Source organism: Anomaloglossus baeobatrachus, chromosome 5, assembly GCF_048569485.1.
Source record: "Anomaloglossus baeobatrachus isolate aAnoBae1 chromosome 5, aAnoBae1.hap1, whole genome shotgun sequence".
Taxonomy (NCBI): domain Eukaryota; kingdom Metazoa; phylum Chordata; class Amphibia; order Anura; family Aromobatidae; genus Anomaloglossus; species Anomaloglossus baeobatrachus.
In genome coordinates, this window is record NC_134357.1 from 501,901,012 (window position 1) to 501,920,951 (window position 19,940).

The 19,940-nt window shown below is 41.6% G+C and overlaps 1 protein-coding gene across 1 annotated transcript in view; it reads right to left on the minus strand.

Annotated features, from left to right (window-relative positions):
• LOC142312836 (uncharacterized) overlaps positions 1-19,940 on the minus strand; it is a 149,960-nt gene that overhangs the window by 105,679 nt on the left and 24,341 nt on the right. The window contains 4 exon segments of the mRNA XM_075351820.1: positions 2,697-2,794; positions 2,874-2,997; positions 3,080-3,259; positions 3,389-3,533. Coding sequence (XP_075207935.1) covers positions 2,697-2,794; positions 2,874-2,997; positions 3,080-3,259; positions 3,389-3,533 — 547 coding nt within the window.

Below are 19,940 nucleotides of genomic sequence, written 5' to 3' on the forward strand. Positions count from 1 at the left end.
ACACAGACAGGGTAAGAACAGACAAAGATAGGGTAAGAGACAGAGACAAAGTGACAGACAAAGAGACAGACTGACAGGGAAAGAAACAGACAGGGAAAGAGAGAGACAGGTTAAGAGACAGACAAAGAGACAGAGACAGAAACAGGGAAACAGACAGACAGGGAAAGAGAGGGAAAGAGACAGACAGACAGGGTAAGCGACAGATAAAGACAGGTAAAGAGACAGACACAGGGAAAGAGACAGAGGGAAAGAGGGAAAGAGACAGACAGGGAAAGAGAGGGAAAGAGACAGACAGGGAAAGAGAGGGAAAGAGACAGACAGGGAAAGAGAGGGAAAGAGACAGACAGGGAAAGAGACAGACAGGGAAAGTGACAGAGATAGATAGACAGACAGGGAAAGAGATAGACAGGGAAAGAGATTGAGACAGACGGAGAAAGAGACAGAGACAGTCAGAGACAGACAGGGAAAGAGACAGACAGACAAAGAGATAGAGAGAGACAGAGAGATATATACAGAGGGGGAGACAGACATTATAATTACATTTATATATATTTGTTTTGTGGTTTTTGTGTGCAGAATACATTTTTGTTAATACATTCTATTTTATATATATATATATATATATATATATACACACACACACAGTATATATATATATATATATATATATATATGTACTGTGTGTGTATATATATATATATATATATACAGTATGTATATATATTATAAAGCTAAGTGTATGTATGTGTGTATGTGTGTCCGCTAAAGGAATCTGCACCGTCGCATTTACAATTACAAAATTTTTCACAGCCTTATTTGACTCAGGGAACGTCAAACTATATTTTGAGGGGAAAATGTAACCCCACGCTTTACAGTTATTCACCAAAAACCTGCCTACATTAAAGTCAATAGAGCTGTGAGTTACAGGTTAATACATTAATAGGCTCTCTAAATGGTTGCTATAGGCAACAAAGGACATTTTTAGTATAAGAAGCTTATGTGTGAGGTAATATTATGTTGATGGACAGATAGATAGACAGAAAGACATAGACACCGACAACAGGGAAAGAGACAGACAGGGAAAGAGACAGACAGGGAAAGAGACAGACAAAGAGATAGAGAGAGCCAGACAGACGGAGAGGGAGACAGACAGAGGCTGGACAGAGAGGGAGAGTTTGAGAGATACAAAGAGACAGTTACTATCCTGGGTAACATAGTACCCGGCGTTGCAGGGATAGTAGCTGTCTCTCTCCCGCTCTCCCAGTCTCTGTCTGTCTCTCTCTATATGTCTGTCTGTCTCTCTCTGTCTGCATTTCTGTCTCTTTCCCTGTCTGTCTCTGTCTGTCTATTTCTCTGTCCCTTTCCCTGCCTGCCTCTTTCCCTGTCAGCCTCCGTCTCTTTCCCTGTCTGCCTGTTTCTTTCCCTGACTGCCTGTTTGTTTCCCTGTCTGCCTGTTTCTTTCCCTGTCTGCCTCTCTCTGTCTCTTGCCCCGTCTGTCTCTTTCCATCTGTCTTTTTCCCTGTCTGTTTCTGTCTGTCTGTCCCTATGTCTATCTGTTTCCATCTGTCTCTCTACAGAAATCATATTACCCCACACATAAGCCTCTTATACTAAGAATGTCCTTTGTTGCCTGTAGCAACCAATCAGAGCTTCTCTCCTATTAATGACTTGCAGAATCTCAGCTCCATTGACGTTAATGGGGAGTAGAGTAACTGTAAAGTGCGGGGTTAAATTTTCCCATCAAAACATAGTCTATGATGTTCCCTGAGTCAAAATGAGTTGTCTGTGCAAAATTTTGATTGTAAATGGGACGGTGCGGATTCCTTTAGCACACACACACACACACACACACACACACACACAGCTTTAAATATTGGACTAGTCGCAAGAGTGTTAGTTCCCATGGCTAGTTGGCCCCCTAAGCATGGAAGCACGCCTCTGTGGGAGTGCAAACATGCTAATGAATGCACAGCATCAGAGGACGATCGCGTTTATCTCTCTGCTGCCATTGCGCCCAACTCCAGGATTTCGGCTCAGTGTGCATCAAACTGTGTAGTAAGCATGACCAAAAGTCCGAGATCATGTGCATTGAGCCGAAGTCCAGCGTCGGACGCAATAGCAGCAGAGAGGTGAGCGCAACCATGCATCTGATGCTGTGCATTGATTAGTATGTTAGCACGCCAACATGGGTGTGCTTACATGCTAAGGGGACCAATTGAAAAATTTCTGATATTTTCACAAATAAGTGCAAAAAATGTTGGCCTAAAATGAAAAAACAATCTCAGAATCACCAGGATCTGTTGAAACTTTCCAAAGTTATTTCCTGTCAAAGAGACACTGCTCAGTATTGAAAAAATGGCCGGTAATGAAGGCAAAAACAGGCTCGAGGGGTGAAGGGTTTAATATCTGCCACCTGGGACCTCCAGGGGGGCAAATATCACGAAGATCGGGGCTCCATATCTCACCATCCACTACAGCTTCGAATGTGAGACTACCATCATTTGATAGACAAAAATCTTGGCTATCTCATACATAAATTTCACTTACAACTATTTAGCATAAGATTAGTTATGCAGATTCTTGTCATGTCACTGCATTGTTACTGTTTTGCTCCTGGTGGTGGAAAAATCTTTTTTCTTCCTGTATACTACAAATAACAATCTAATAGCTAGATTTAATGACATTTCTCCATCTACCTGAATATCCTGAAGAACAATGGCATTTTGTTGTTTACAGTCCTGTGGAAGAAGAGGACGGGGACATCTCTCTGGTGTTGTCCTCTCACTGGATAGAACTGGAGGAAACACAGGGACTGAATTCATTCTTCACATACAGATAATTATAGACCATGTTTATTTACTCCTGACCATTACCTGGTGATATGAGGGGCTGGGGAACCACCATCATGATGTCCTTGTACAGATCTTTGTGTCCTTCTAAATACTCCCACTCCTCCATGGAGAAATAGACGGTGACATCCTGACATCTTATAGGAACCTGACACATACAATGATACCGTCATCCCCCGATCCCTTCATAGCATTACTGTATAATGTCCCAGCATTCCCAGCAGTGTCACCTCTCCAGTCAGCAGCTCAATCATCTTGTAGGTGAGTTCTAGGATCTTCTGGTCATTTATGTCCTCATGTATCAAGGGGTGAGCTAGATGGACCGTTATAGGTCTCAGGGGTCTTCTCCACAACTCAGACACAGGCTCCTGACAGCGATCACTAGAGGTCTTCTTCACTACTGTGTAATCCTGGATATGGAGAGACACATTAATAAATCTCACTACAGACATTTCCAGAGTCCTCACCTCTCCAGTTCTGTCCATCTGTTATTCCCATAGATAAGAATTATGTAATGTGACGTCATCGGAATCTCTCACCTCTCCAGTAAGCCGGAAGAGGATCTCTAGGGTGAGATGTAAAATCCTCTCCGCTATCTTGTCCCTGTCCCTATCCATCCTTGACGGGTCAATCAGGAAAATTCTCTTATATAGAAGATCTGAGAGGATCCGATATTGTAGGAACCTGAATGAGGAGAAGATGACGATGTAACATCAGAAAGATCCCATGTAAGAAATCTCCGGAGCCATTACCGGCTTCACATGATCACTACATCTCCTTCAGCTGTGACTGTAAATCACTTGAGTGACGTCACTGCTGATTGGGGGGCTCAGTCTCTGCCTGAAGCTCACAGTTGGCAAGTCATGTTCTAAGATCACGCTTTGTGACCTCAGATATGTAGCAGAGCTAGAATCATCGTGGGACTTGGTATGGATTATGTCGGACCTGCAGGGGTGTTTTTGGGGTTAATAAAGTGGTGAAAGAGGATTTTTTTGTAATTTATTTCAAATAAAGGATTTTTTCGGTGTTTGTGTTTATTTACTTTCCCTTAAAAATTAGTAATGGGGGATCTCATAGATGCCTCTCATTACTAATCTAGGGTTTAGTGGCAGCTGTGGGCTGTTATTAACCCCTTATTACCTTGATTGCCACTGCACCAGGGCAATCAGGAAAAGCCAGGTAAAGTTCCTGGATTATTGCATCCAATAGATGCGTCATTCGGGGCAGCTGCAGGCTGCTATTTTTAAGCTGGGGGGGTGGCCCAATAAACATTGGTCTCCACAGTCTGAGAATACTAGTCCCCGGCTGTCTGGCTTTATTTTGGCTGGGTATCAAAATTGGGGAGACGGCATGCTGGTTTTTTTTTTAATGAACTATTTAAATAATTAAAAAAGTTGCATGTGGTTCCTTCTATTTTGATACACAAGCAAGATAAGCGCATGGCTGAGGGCTGCATCCTGTAGCCGAATGCTTTATCTGTGATGGGTATCATAATATGGGGGGACCCTATGTCAATTGATTTGTTAATTTTTACTGTACAATATAGAGCCACAGACAGTGCTTGTGATTGAGTGTAGGCAGATGCTATCACACAGGCTGGGGGTGCGTCTGACTGCAACCAATCACAGATGCCAGGATTGCCTGTGGGCGGAGAAAGCAGTGCATATGCAATGAAGGTAATGCGTGGCCCAGGAAGTGAAGTAGAGGCCTCAGGAGCAGAGTTCAGCCGCGCCCGGAGCCTCAGTAAGTATGAAGCACTTGCTTCATTCTTATTCCCATAGTTGTCGGTTCCAGATCAACGCCCGGCACTCGGGTAAGTTTAAAACCATATATCTATTAGTCACTAAACACGACCTATATGAATTGTAAACATGGAAACCACCTAATTATACATGAAGCTCAACGAAGAAAACAGTGGTATTGATCCAATCTATTTTAAAATATTTTTATTTTATTCAAATAATTTAAAACATGATTAAAATAAGCAAGAAGTTCACAATATGGGAAATCACAGGCAAAACAGAACCCAATTGTAATGATTGCATTCAGTATTTATAAAGCCTAAGTGGGGTACCAATACACAGGAAGAGTCTTATACGTATAATGCAGATAGTAATCAATTAGTTAAATTTCCTGAGACAGGAGTTTGCACTATAACGTTTGTAAATTACAACCTGTGTTTCTCCCTCTTGACATTATCACATTAGTCTACCCGACTCAAGACAATAATTATCATTAGGGTTACATGAAGTTACTAACCAGTTTTTGCTGTCTGCTTGTGTGACACCCGAGCGTCCTGACGCGCGTTTCACCTCTTCATCAGGGAACGCTCCCTGATGAAGAGGTGAAACGCGCGTCGGGACGCTCGGGTGTCACACAAGCAGATAGCAAAAACTGGTTAGTAACTTCATGTAACCCTAATGATAATTATTGTCTTGAGTCGGGTAGACTAATGTGATAATGTCAAGAGGGAGAAACACAGGTTGTAATTTACAAACGTTATAGTGCAAACTCCTGTCTCAGGAAATTTAACTAATTGATTACTATCTGCATTATACGTATAAGACTCTTCCTGTGTATTGGTACCCCACTTAGGCTTTATAAATACTGAATGCAATCATTACAATTGGGTTCTGTTTTGCCTGGGATTTCCCATATTGTGAACTTCTTGCTTATTTTAATCATGTTTAAATTATCTGAATAAAATAAAAATATTATAAAATAGATTGGATCAATACCATTGTTTTCTTCGTTGAGCTTCAAGTTTAACACCATGCGGATTTGGACTCTTACAGTCCGGGTCCGCTCATCACTATTCAGAAGCGAAGGAGCACAATTTTGCCTGGAATAGATTGCAGAAGCCATGGCACATTTGAAGAGCCCCTGACATGCCAAAACAGCAGAAACTCCCAACAAGTGACTCCATTTTGGAAACTACACCTCTTGAGATACTCATGTGGGGGTGCAGGGAGTACATTTTTAAACCACATGTGATTCAGAGAATTGTGTATGGGCTGACCGAATGAAAATTACCATTTTTCCATTAAAATGTTTCTTTGGCCCCATGTTTTTAATTTGTAAAGAGGTAATGGGAGAAAAAAAACGATACAACATGCTGTGCAGTGTCTTCCGAGTATGCCAGTACCTCATATGTGGTCAAAAACTACTTTTGAGGCACAGTACAAAGTGAAGAAGGGAAGGAGCGTCATATTGACATGCAGATTTTGCTGGAATGGTTGGGGGTGCCATGTCACCTAGGTTGGGAACTCTCTCCCAAACACGTCACATGGTACATCAAAGGTCGTTAAGGAGTTAAAAGTAACTATCTGTTGGAATGGAACAACCTGTGTGATGTTTATGTAGGACAGCTAAATATTATCAGCACAGAAGGGGTTAATGCTCCCAGTAATGGGGAATCTACATACCTCCACCTGCAGAGCTGCACACTGGATGATTGAGCCTAGAATGTATGGGCTCCTTGCAGGTTAGTGGGCGTGACCGGCTTCCTTGGTGAATGTGGTGATATTTAGCCTAGATATGTGGCTGCTCTGTGCTTACAGGACCTGTGATGATGTCACATGGAGGGGAGGAGTCAGGGGTCACATGATCAGCTGCTCAGTGTGTGCAGGACTCTGCTGTGCTGGATGAGGGGAAGTTTATGTGTGGGGTCAGGAGGGATTTACAGTGTGAATGTAGCAGAGCCGTGTGTGTGTGTGTGTGTGTGTGTACAAGGTGTAGGGAGTGGAGACGTGTATGATGTGTACGAAGCGGAGCTATGTTTGTATGACGTGTACTGAGCGGAGCCGTGTGTATACGACATTTACAAAGCAGAGCCATGAGTGTACGACGTCTGCGGAGCAGAGCCATGAGTGTACGACGTCTGCGGAGCAGAGCTATGAGTGTACGATGTCTTTGGAGCGGAGCAGTGTGTGTATGACGTGTACGGAGCAGAGCCGTGTGTGTACGGAGCGGAGCCGTGTGTGTACGGAGCGGAGCCGTGTGTGTACGGAGCGGAGCCGTGTGTGTACGGAGCGGAGCCGTGTGTGTACGACGTGTACAGAGCAGAGCCGTGTGTATACAACATTTACAGAGCAGAGCCATGAGTGTACGACGTCTGCGGAGCAGAGCCATGAGTGTACGATGTCTGTGGAGCAGAGCAGTGTGTGTATGACGTGTACGGAGCAGAGCCGTGTGTGTACGGAGCGGAGCCGTGTGTGTACGGAGCGGAGCCGTGTGTGTACGACGTACAGAGCAGAGCCGTGTGTATACGACATTTACAGAGCAGAGCCATGAGTGTACGACGTCTGCGGAGCAGAGCCATGAGTGTACGATGTCTGTGGAGCAGAGCAGTGTGTGTATGACGTGTACAGAGCAGAGCCATGTGTATACGACATTTACAGAGCAGAGCCATGAGTGTATGATATCTGTGGAGCGGAACAGTGTGTGTACGACGTGTACGGAGCAGAGTGTGTACAACTTGTACAGAGTAGAGCTATGTGTATACGACATTTGCAGAGCAGAGCTATGAGTGTACAATGTCTGTTGAGCGGAGCAGTGTGTGTATGACTTGTACGAAGCAGAGCAGTGTGTGTATGGAGCAGAGCCATGAGTGTACGACGTGTACGGAGCACAGCCGTGCAAGGTGGATAAAAATCAATGGTTTTTTTAAAAAAAAAATCTGATTTTTTTTATTTAAATTGGATTTTTTTATTTAAATCGGATTTTTTTCAATAAACTGCTTTTTGAGGAAAATATTTTACCATCCAAAGGTTCTTCCATCATGAGATAAAGCTGAGTTGTTTAACTTAGTAGAATAAAGGCTGTATATGTGTAACATTCACAATGCCATGCTCTTCCAGAGGTTTCTGTAGGATTAGTGGGCAGTTTCTCTCCTATATTATCACAGACGCTCGCTTTACTTACGCAGTTCTCAAAACTGAATTTGACTCCGCAGAGGTCCCAGCCTCTTTTTCACGGCAAAAATATTACAACATGAACAGAGTTGAGAAAAAGACCTTAATCCTATTGTTCTACAAACCTATGAATACAGAATCAACCCCTTCAGTGCCAAGTCCAAGAAGTTAGACAATATGTTTCTGATTGTTTGGAGTGGAATAGATCTGCACAACACAAGAAGAATGTGAATCTAAGTGTGAGGAGGAGGAAGGGCAAGCAGACAAGAAAATGAAAGTGAAACTTTGAGCAATACTGCAGCATAGCCACAGACAGACAAGTCTGGATCTGTTTGTGTGTACGATCTGAGGTTTATTACATTCTTTCTTTATAATGGCAGCAGGCCATAAAAGAGACCCAGTTTGGGAATATTTTAATGAAGCTCCTTCACCTATCGGTAAGGCAGGCATGCGTGCAAAATGCAAACGATGCAACAAAGAGATGCAAGACCTGGTGGCGCGAATGAGGCAACATCATGAGAAGTGCGGTGATGAAGATGACCAAAGAAACACTTCTGAACAGGCAGGATCTTCAGGTTGGTAAACATTTTTATTGAATCCTATTTCTAAAGACTGAACTGTCATGTGTGAGAAAAATTATATTTCTTATTATTACTACATGTTACTGTCATTTGGTACAGTTATGAAGAAAAACAAATATTCCTTTTGGGGCAGGGGCAGTGATGTGTTGTGTACAATAAGCAGAAATTGTATAATAAACAATAAAATAACAGCATTGACTTTTTTTGTTTAGGGGAATTCATGGATTCTGGAAACTATCCACCTCCAAGATCACCATCATCCTGTTCTACAGTTTCAGAGTTATCCATCCAGGATAGTGCTTCATTAGCAGCAGCATCATCATCAGACACCCACAGCCACATATCACCATCACCCAAAAGGAAGAAAAAACCTTTACCTCCTGGAACCACCATAGATAGGTTTGTGATAAGAAGTAGCAGATTAGAAAAAGAGTTGATTGATGAAAAAATTGCCCAGTTTATTTATGCAACGAACTCTTCTTTCCGTCTGACTGAGAACCCACATTTCATTAATATGGTTCAGTCACTGAGACCAGGATACAGTCCACCCAGCAGAGCTGATGTTGCAGGGAAACTGCTGGATCAAGTGTACGACAGAGAAATGGAGCAATGTGCAACAGCTCTGGAGGGTAAAATTGTTAACCTAAGTATTGATGGGTGGAGTAATGTCCACAATGATCCTATTGTATGTGCTTGTATAACAACAGAAGAAGGTAAAGTCTTCCTTGCACAAACAATTGATACGTCAGGAAATGCACACACAGTAGAATACTTACAAGAAGTGACAGTAAAATCTATAACGACGTGAACAAAAATTCAAATGTCTAGTACGCAGTTTGGTCACTGACAATGCTTCAAACCTATCCAAGATGAGAAGAGATTTAGAAGAGCAGGGAGGGAATACAAAGCTGCTAATAACATATGGTTGCAGTGCTCATTTGCTGCACCTCTTAGCCAAAGACTTAAGTGTTCCAGAAATAAAGGCTAATGTTGTTGAAATTGCTAAATACTTCCGTAATAATCATTTTGCTGCAGCAGCTCTGAAAAGGATGGGTGGAACCAAGCTAACGCTCCCACAAGATGTTAGATGGAACTCTGTGGTGGACTGTTTTGAGCAGTATATCAAAAACTGGCCTATTCTGATGACACTTTGTGAAGAAAATCGAGATAAAATAGATGGCACTGTCACGGCCAAAATCCTCAACATTGAGCTTAAGAGAAATGTTGAACATATGCTGAGCTTCCTGAAACCCATCTCTCAAGCTTTAAACAAAATACAGAAAAATAGCTGTTTTATTGCGGATGCTGTTGAAATTTGGAAGGAACTGAGTGAACACTTAAAAACAGAACTACACATGGACAGAATTAAATTACAAGCAGTAAACAAACGAATGGGACAAGCACTGACTTTAGCTCATTTTTTGGCAAATATTGTCAATATCCAATATCAGGGTCAAAACCTAAGTGCTGAGGAAGAGGAGTTAGCTATGACATGGGTATCCAGCAATCATCCATCTTTAATGCCAACTATAATAAACTTCAGAGCTAAGGGGGAACCATTCAAGAAATATATGTTTGCTGAAGATATTTTAAGGAAGGTCACACCAGTAAACTGGTGGAAGTCACTTTAGCGCTTGGATTTAGAGACTGTTCAAGTAATGATTTCACTTTTAACAGCAGAAGCTTCTTCTGCAGGCGTTGAAAGAATATTCTCTTCCTTTGGACTCATTCATTCTAAATTGAGAAATCGGTTGGGACCCAATAAAGCAGGAAAGCTTGTTTTTCTTTTCCAGATTATGAATAGGAACAAAGAAGAAGATGATGATGATGAAGATGACGACAAGTGAGCTACAGAGGACAGCAGGGACAGTAGTATTTAAGTTTTTCATGTGTCGGCTGGGCTGACAGTCTAAGTTTCTTAAAATATATATATATATATTTTGTTTAGCCAAATTAGTTAACAAACATGGATATTTTGTTTAAGCAAATAACTTATGCTGTAATGTTGTTATTGTTTCAGTTGAATAAATCTATTTAAATTATTAAGTTCAGGATTATTTTTCTCCTTCCTAAGTACAACAGAACAGTGGTGTCCAAATATGAATGATTAACCCATTAAACTGGGGAGAAAAAAGTAATATAAAAAGTGATTCTAAAAATCTTCATCTACTTGCATGTTAAAGTAGCAAGAACTAGTTTAGGTAGAAACTTTGATTTAAATCACTGATTTAAATCAAGCCTTACTGACTAGTGATTTAAATCGTGATTTAAATCGTGATTTAAATCAGTTAGATTTAAATCAAATCCACCCTGGAGCCGTGTGTGTACGACGTGTACAGAGCAGAGCCATGAGTGTACGACATTTACAGAGCAGAGCCATGAGTGTACGACGTCAGCGGAGCAGAGACGTGTGTATACGACGTTTACAGAGCAGAGCCATGAGTGTACGATGTCTGTAGAGCGGAACAGTGTGTGTATGACGTGTACGGAGCAGAGTGTGTACAACTTGTACAGAGTAGAGCTATGTGTATACGACATTTGCAGAGCAGAGCCATGAGTGTACGACGTCAGCGGAGCAGAGACGTGTGTATACGACGTTTACAGAGCAGAGCCATGAGTGTACGACGTCTGTGGAGCTCAGCCGTGTGTGTAAGTCTACGGAGCGGAGTTGCCTGTGTACGAGGTGTACAGATCAGTCTTACCACAGTTTGCTGTTTCTGCAGCTGGTGTGGACTTGCTGTGTGTTCTTCTCTACTCTTTCAGACATAATGTATTGTAATGGGTCCACATGGATGTCTACCATCATATCCAGCAGTCACATACACTGGAGACCAAATTTAGAGACCCCACAATATCCTAAATGTTGCGTGTTAGCCAACACGGTACAAAGATATATTATACCTGTATGTAAATGTTGCGGTCATTGTGTCGTCCTATGTGATTAGATCCTAACATGTATTTAACAGTATTTTCAGCTTATTTCATAAACTGAATATATTTTAAATAGATAAATATGTAAATGAGATAAATGTAAAAGAACACTGATCAAAATTAGAGAACACTTTCAGATACCTGCAAGTTATTGGTGTTAACCTGGCACCTGATGTTAATTTCCTTAATTATCTGACAAACCCTATGTAGCTGGCAGCCTAACTTTAAAATTTTCACTGACTTTGCAAAAATGTTGTGCTGTTCCAAAGTGACTGAAACCCTCCGGCAGTAGGTTGTCCAGATGAAGGCCAAAGGGTGACCCTATCAGCCATAGGAAGAGAAGTTGGTTGTTCCAAGTTTGTGATTTCGAGAATATTACATCTTTACAACAGCACAAACTCTTGCAAGTCCCTCAAGAAGGCTGGTCACCCTTCAAAGACAAATGCAAGAGGACAGGATAATGCGGAAAATCTCCAACACTAACACTGGGGAACAATTTTTTTTCCATTTTCTATTGCATGAGGTTTTAGGCTATGTGTGCACTAGAAAAGTGATTTTTATCAAGAAAATTTCTAGAGAAACTTCTGGGGGTTGAAGATTACCGCACCTGAGGTAAAAAAACTGCACCAAAACTGCGGGGAAAATGCATGCGGTTTTGCCACGTTTTTGGTGCGTTTTTGCCGCGGTTTTTCCGCAGGTTGGTCCCTGCGTTTTTTTATGCTGTAAACTGCAATAAATAATATAGATAATAGATAGATAATCGATAGATAGATAGACAGATAATGGATAGAGAGAAAGATGAATAGATAGATGAGAAAGACCTATATAATGTCCCACCTCCCTGCATATTCAAAGCTGGCATCCTTTAGTGACTTTCATGTGGCACTAAAGGGTGCTTAGCCTTGTATTTAGCCAAAAAATAAATAAATAATTAAAAAAAAAAAAGACGTGAGGTCCCCCCTATGTTTTGTAGCCAGCTAGGGTAAAGCAGACGGCTGCAGCCTGCAAACCACAGCTGGCAGCTTTACCTTGGCTGGTAATCCAAAACAGAGGGCACCCCACGCTGTTATTTTACATTAAATAAATCATTTAAAACAAAAAACGTGGGGTCCCCCCAAATTGGATCACCAGCCAAGGTAAAGCGGACAGCTGGGGTCTGGTATTCTCAGACTAGGGAGGTCCACCATTACTGGACACTCCCCAGCCTAAAAATAGCAGGCCACAGCCACCCCAGAAGTGGTGCATCCATTAGGCGTGCCAATCCTGGCGCTTTGCCCCAACTCATCCCGTTGCCCTGGTGCGGTGGCAAAAAGGGTAATATATGGAGTTGATGCCAGATGTGTAATGTCACCTGGCATTAGTGATGTCAAGCGTCTATCAGATACCTGACATCACCAACCCAGTCAGTAATAAAAAAAGACAACAAAAAAAGTTTTATTTGAAAAACACTCCCCAAAACATTACCTCTTTCACCAATTTATTGAAAAGAACAATCAAATCCGGGTACAGCGTAATCCAATAAGGGGGTCCCACGATGATCCATACCATAGTCACTGTCCCAGTCAATGAAGAACAGAATGTTCCCCATTGGCTGGGAGAGTAGTGCAGTGACCTGAGCTAACATCAATAGGTCAGCCCAGTTCACTGCAGTGGATGACGAGCGCTGCTGTCAGGAGGTTAGATGAGATCATTACCTGCTGTGACGATCTCCTGCTCTCCTGACATCAGCGCTGTCACTGTCTTCTATCAGTAGCATTAGCACATACATAGGTACAATCTGCTGACAGAGCCTCTTTAATGTTTTACAAACATCACTTTTATATAATTGTAGTTGTTTTGAAATGTAAAAAATTATATTATCTGATAAAAACACCCTCTTATTTTGTTTTTAGATTGACTCATGGCTTCCTTTGCGTAGGCGTAAATGTAAGAATACTCCTGACACCTTCTGTTATATATGTGGCTGTTATACACTTCAACGTCAAAGGCGCAATATTTAACCCCATTACGACCGCGTTACGTTTTAAAACGGCACCAAAAAAGGGTACTTATTCCTTTCTGCCGTTTTAAAACGGCGGGCAGAAAAAAGTGTATAGCGCCCCCCAGCGTCAGAAAATCTCCGGGGTTTCAGCTGCCGGGGGTAGCTGAGACCCTGGAGATCATGATTCGGGCCGGTTTTTCCGGTCCCCAGTCACGTGATGACCGGTATACACCGTATACCGATCATCAAGTTATAGTAAATGACTGCGCGGGTAAAAAATGATTTATCTCCCATCTGGCATGATCAAACATGTCAGATGGGAGATAAATCTCTTTCTCGGTTCCCTCCGGTCCCCCGGTGTCCCCAAAGTGCCCCCCCCGACCCCCAACCCCCTCCCGAAAATCCAAGATGGCCGCGCGCACCGCCGAGCACAGCAGCGCGCCGGTCACATTCACACTGTTCCTATGGTTTCTGTCGTATGTGCCATAACACATACGACAGAAACCTGCTCCCCAGGCCCTGCCAAGTCATCCCCTATCCCCCCCGGTGTTCCCCGGTGTCATACATACCTGTCGGAGCGCTGATCCCCCGCGGCCCCCTCCTCCGGCTCCTTCACAGCAGACGCCGGTCACATGTGCCGAGCAGCTGACAGCTTCCTGTGTTCAGGACGCTGGCTGCTGCTGCTGCTCGGCACACTGCAGCTGTGACCCAGGGAGGGTGGGTGCAGATTCATTGCACCCACTCTCCTCAAATGGAGGGTCCTCACACCTAGAAAATGGGGGATACGTTCCCTGAACGTGTCCCCCATATTCTAGAAGGTCCAGAGTCGACGTGGGACGTCCAAATGGCTTACAGCGGATTTTTTTTTTTCTTTTCAATAAATTGGCTAATCAGGGAATGTTTTGGGGAGTGTTTTTTCAAATAAATTTTTTTTTGTTGTCAATTTTTTTTTTTATTACTGTCAATTAGTTATGTCGGGTATCTGATAGACGCCGTGACATAACTAATTGCTGGGCTTGATGCCAGGTGACATTACACATCTGGTATCAACCCCATTTATTACCCCGTTTGCCAACGCACCAGGGCGCGGGATGAGCTGGGGCGAAGCGCCAGAATTGGCGCATCTAATGGATGCGCCATTTCTGGGGCGGCTGCGGCCTGCTATTTTTAGGCTGGGAAGAGTCCAATAACCATGGCTCTTCCCATCCTGAGAATACCAGACCCCAGCTGTCAGCTTCACCTTGGCTGGTGATCTAATTTGGGGGGACCCCACGTTTGTTTTTGTTTTTTTTAATTATTTATTTATAAATAATTAAAAAAAAAAAACAGCTTGGGGAGCCCTCCAAATTGATCACCAGACAAGATGAAGCTGTCAGCTGTGGTTTGCAGGCTACAGCTGTCTGCTTTACCCTAGCTGGCTATCAAAAATAGGGGGGACCCCACGTCATTTATTTTAATTATTTTTTTTTCTTTTGGGCTAAATTCAAGGCTAGGCACCCTTTAGTGTCTCATGAAAGGCACTAAAGGGCGCCAGCTTAGAATCTGCAGAGGGGGGTGGACATTATATATATATGTTTGACATCTATCCATTCATCCATTGTAGCATTTTACGCTGTGCCCACAATCAGGGTTTGCAGCGTTTTGGGCGCAGAGTGTTTTCCCTGCGTCCATAACGCTGCGTTGTGCAGTAGAAGCACAGTGGAAGGATTTTTAGAAATCTCGTGCCCACTGTGTTTCTTTTCTCTGCAGCATAAACCGACCTGTGGCGCAGCTTCCCGAGCCTCAGCATGTCAATTTATGCTGCGGAGATGAGTGTTTTCTGCAGGTAGAATAGAGCCAAAGTCCACAGCAGCCTGAACCCAAATCGTGGCCATGGGCAGCTGCGTTCTCCCGTGGACAACACTCACATCTCTGCAGGAAGGCTGACACTGTGTACTAGCAACATTTTTGTGAAGTACCTGTGTATTCAAAATGCTTACTATACTCCTGAAGAAAATCCTTGAGGGGTCTAGTTTCCAAAATGAGGTCACTTGTGGGGGGTTTCTGATGTATAGGTACCCAAGGGGCCCTGCTAATGTGACATGGTGCGCGCAATTTACTTCAACTTTTCCAAAATTCAAATGGTGCTCCTTCCATTCCAAGCCCTCCCATTTATCCAAACAAAGGTTTTTGGCCACATGTGGGGTATCCCTGCGCTCACAAGAAATTAGATAACCTGAGGAGTACACGTTTTGTTGTTGCCTCTTGAAAAAGTGAGAAATGTGTCGCTAAATCAAGATTTTTGTGAAAAAAATGAAAATTTCAATATGGCAACCTAAGCTTATCAAATTCTGTGAAGTATTCGTGGATTCAAAATGCTCAATATACACCTCGATAAAAGCCTTGAGGTGTCTTGTTTCCAGAATGGGGTCACTTGTGGGGGACCTCCACTGCTTAGGCACCTCAGGGGCTCTCCTAATGCAACATGGCGTCCGCTATTGATTCCAGCCAATTTTGCAGTCAAGTTGCACTCCTTCTCTTCCGAGCCCTGCAGTGTGCCCAAACAGTTGATTTCCACCACGTACAAGATATCACCAAACTCAGGAGAAATTGCGCAATAAATTTCATGGTGATTTTTTTCCTGTTACCCTTGTGAAAAAAAAAACTACCTGGTTGAAGTAACAATTTTGTGGTAAAATTTTATTTTTTTATTTTCATGGCTCAACATTATAAACTTCTGTAAAGCACCTGGAGGTTCAGGGTACTCACCAAACATCTAGATAAATTCCTTGAGGGGCCTAGTTTCCAATATGGGGTCACTTGTGGTGGTTTTTTGCTGTTTACATACCTTAGGGGTCCTCCAAATGTGACATGGTGCCCGCAATCTTTTTCAGCCAAATTTCCTTTCCAAAATTCAAATATTGCTCCTTCCGTTCCAAGCCCTCCCAATTCTCCAAACAAAGGTTTCAGACCACAAGTGAGGTATCACCGCGCTCATAAAAAAGTGGGTAACAAACATTGGGGTGAAATTTTTGGAATTACCTCTTGAAAAAGTGAAAAAATTGATGCTAAAGCAACATTTTTGAGAAAAAAATGAAAATTTTCAATGTGACAATGTAACGTTATCAAAATCTGTGAAGTACCTGTGGATCCAAAATGCTCACTATACCCCTAGATAGAAGCCTTGAGGGGTCCACTTTCCAAAATGGCGTCACTTGTGAGGAGTTTCTTCTGTTTAGGTACCTTAGCGGACCTGTAAATGCAACATGGTGCCCGCAATCTATTTCAGCCAAATTTGCTTTCCAAAATTCAAATATTGCTCCTTCTGTTCCGAGCCCTCACATTTGTCCAAACAAAGGTTTCTGACCACATGTGGGGTGTTGGCGCGTTCATAAGAAAGTGGGTAACAAGTTTTGGGGTTCATTTTGTTGTGTTATTTCTTCTAAAAGTGAATAAATTTGGGGTAGAGCAACATTTTAGGTAAAATTTTATTTTTTGCTTTTTTTCATTCCACTTTGCTTTAGTTCCTGTGAAGCACCTGAAGGGTTAATAAACTTCTTGGATGTGGTTTTGAGTACTTTGAGGGGTGCTGTTTTGAGAATGGTGTCACTTTTAGGTATTTTCTGTCACTTAGGCCTCTCAAAGTCACTTCAAATGTGATGTGGTCCCTAAAAAAATGGTTTTGTGAATTTTGTTGAAAACATGGGAAATTGCAGATGAACTTTGACCCCTTCTAACTTCCTAACCCCAAAACATTTTGTTTCAGAAATTGCGCTAATGTAAAGTAGACATGTGGGAAATGTTATTTATTAACTGTTTTGTGTGACATAACTCTCTGGATTAAGGGCATAAAAATTAAAAGTTTGAAAATTGCAAAATTTTCAAAATTTTCATCAAATTTCCGATTTTTTCACAAATAAAAGCAAAAAATATCGTTCTAAATTTATAACTATCATGAAGTACAATATGTCACGAAAAAACAATGTCAGAATCACCGGGATCCGTTGAAGCGTTCCAGAGTTATAGCCTCATAAAGTGACACTGATCAGAATTGCAAAAAATGGCCTGGGCATTAAGGACAAAACTGGCTCCGTCCTTAAGGGGTTAATCATTTGTGACACGTGCATATATTGCCTATTTTCAAGTTCCCCTTGACGATCAAGACAAGAATTGGGCTCCTCATATTGTGTGTCATAATTGTGAGGAAATGCTCCATGACTGGACAAAAGGAAAACACAAAGCAATGCCTTTTGGTATGCCCATGGTTTGGTGTTAACTTAAGGATCACAGTAATGACTGTTATTTGCTGCACACTACATTAGATGATACTGTTGTTACCCCCAGTGTGAGCCGTTTAAACACTGCAAGCAATTCACACTGGGCCGAACACTGAATGTACCTGGGCACAACGATGCTCGCGTGAGTGGTTTGCATTCGTAAAGCCCCTAAACTCTGTTTTTTGGAGTTTTTTTTGTAAAGTCTGTGTTTGGTATGAACACTGAACCTCTGTTTCGCTAGTTTCTCTGTTTCTAGTCTTAACTGTTGTATTTTTTTTTTCTTGCATAATTTGTCAACATGCTAACTTAACCACTTCATGACTAGGAGGTTTTTAGTTTTTGCACTTTCATTTTGTCCAAAAGCCTTAACGTTTTTATATATCTACAGTCATATGAAAAAGTTTGGGCACCCCTATTAATGTTAACCTTTTTTCTTTATAACAATTTGGGTTTTTGCAACAGCTATTTCAGTTTCATATATCTAATAACTGATGGACTGAGTAATATTTCTGGATTGAAATGAGGTTTATTGTACTAACAGAAAATGTGCAATCCGCATTTAAACAAAATTTGACCGCTGCAAAAGTATGGGCACCTCAACATAAAAGTGACATTAATATTTTGTAGATCCTCCTTTTGCAAAAATAACAGCCTCTAGTCGCTTCCTGTAGCTTTTAATGAGTTCCTGGATCCTGGATGAAGGTATATTTGACCATTCCTGTTTACAAAACATTTCCAGTTCAGTTAAGTGTGATGGTCGCCGAGCATGGACAGCCGCTTCAAATCATCCCACAGATTTTCAATGATATTCAGGTCTGGGGACTGGGATGGCCATTCCAGAACATTGTAATTGTTCCTCTGCATGAATGCCTGAGTAGATTTGGAGCGGTGTTTTGGATCATTGTCTTGCTGAAATATCCATTCCCTGCGTAACTTCAACTTCATCATTGATTATTGCACATTATTGTCAAGAATCTGCTGATACTGAATCCATGCGACCCTCAACCTTAACAAGATTCCCGGTGCCGGCATTGGGCACACAGCCCCAAAGCATGATGGAACCTCCACCAAATTTTACTGTGGGATCAAGTGCTTTTCTTGAAATGCCGTGTTTGTTTGCCTCCATGCATAACGCCTTTTTGTATGACCAAACAACTCAATCTTTGTTTCATCAGTCCACAGGACCTTCTTCCAAAATGTAACTAGCTTGTCCAAATGTGATTTTGCATACCTCAGGCGACTCTGTTTGTGGCGTGCTTGCAGAAACGGCTTCTTTCGCATCACTCTCCCATACAGCTTCTCCTTGTGCAACATGCGCTGTATTGTTGACCGATGCACATTGACACCATCTGCAGCAAGATGATGCTGCAGGTCTTTGGATGTGGTCTGTGGATTGTCCTTGACTGTTCTCACCATTCTTCTTCTCTGCCTTTTCTGATATTTTTCTTGGCCTGCAACTTCTGGGCTTAACAAGAACTGTACCTGTGTTCTTCCATTTCCTTACTATGTTCCTCACAGTGGAAACTGACAGTTTAAATCTCTGAGACAACTTTTTGTATCCTTCCCCTGAACAACTATGTTGAATAATCTTTGTTTTCAAATCATTTGAGAGTTATGAGAAGCCCATGATGCCACTCTTCATAGGAGATTCGAATAGGAGAACAACTTGCAAGTGACCACCTTAAATACCTTTTCTCATGATTGGATACACCTGCCTATGAAGTTCAAAGCTCAATGAGGTTACAAAACCAATTTAGTGGTTTAGTAAGTCAGAAAAAAGTAGTTAGGAGTGTTCAAATCAAGAAATTGATAAGGGTGCCCATACTTTTGCATCGGTCAAATTTTGTTTAAATGCGGATTGCACATTTTCTGTTAGTACAATAAACCTCATTTCAATCCAGAAATATTACTCAGTCCATCAGTTATTAGATATATGAAACTGAAATAGCTGTTGCAAAAACCCAAATTGTTGTAAATAAAAAAGGTTAACATTAATAGGGGTGCCAAAACGTTTTCATACGACTGTGTGTATATATATATATATATATATATATATATATAAAACACTATGTAAAACACTATGTAAGTGGCAAAAAAAACAGTTTTTAACAAAAACATACTAAATAATAAAATAACATTTAGTATATTGCTTATATTTAAGTGAAAAATTTATTGTAGTAATTGTAGCAAAAAACCAAATTGTTATAAAAAAAAAAAGGTTAACATTAATAGGGGTGCCCAAACTTTTTCATATGACTGTATCTCTGTAGCTATAAGAAGGCTGTTGTTTTATTGGTGTAGTTGTGAAAGATACCAAGCATTTTAGCATACAACAATTTACTAAAACACAGAAAAAAATTAATTCCAAATATAGTTTAAAGGTGACAAAAACACAATTCCGCCATGTTTATTATTTTTGCAACGTGTTA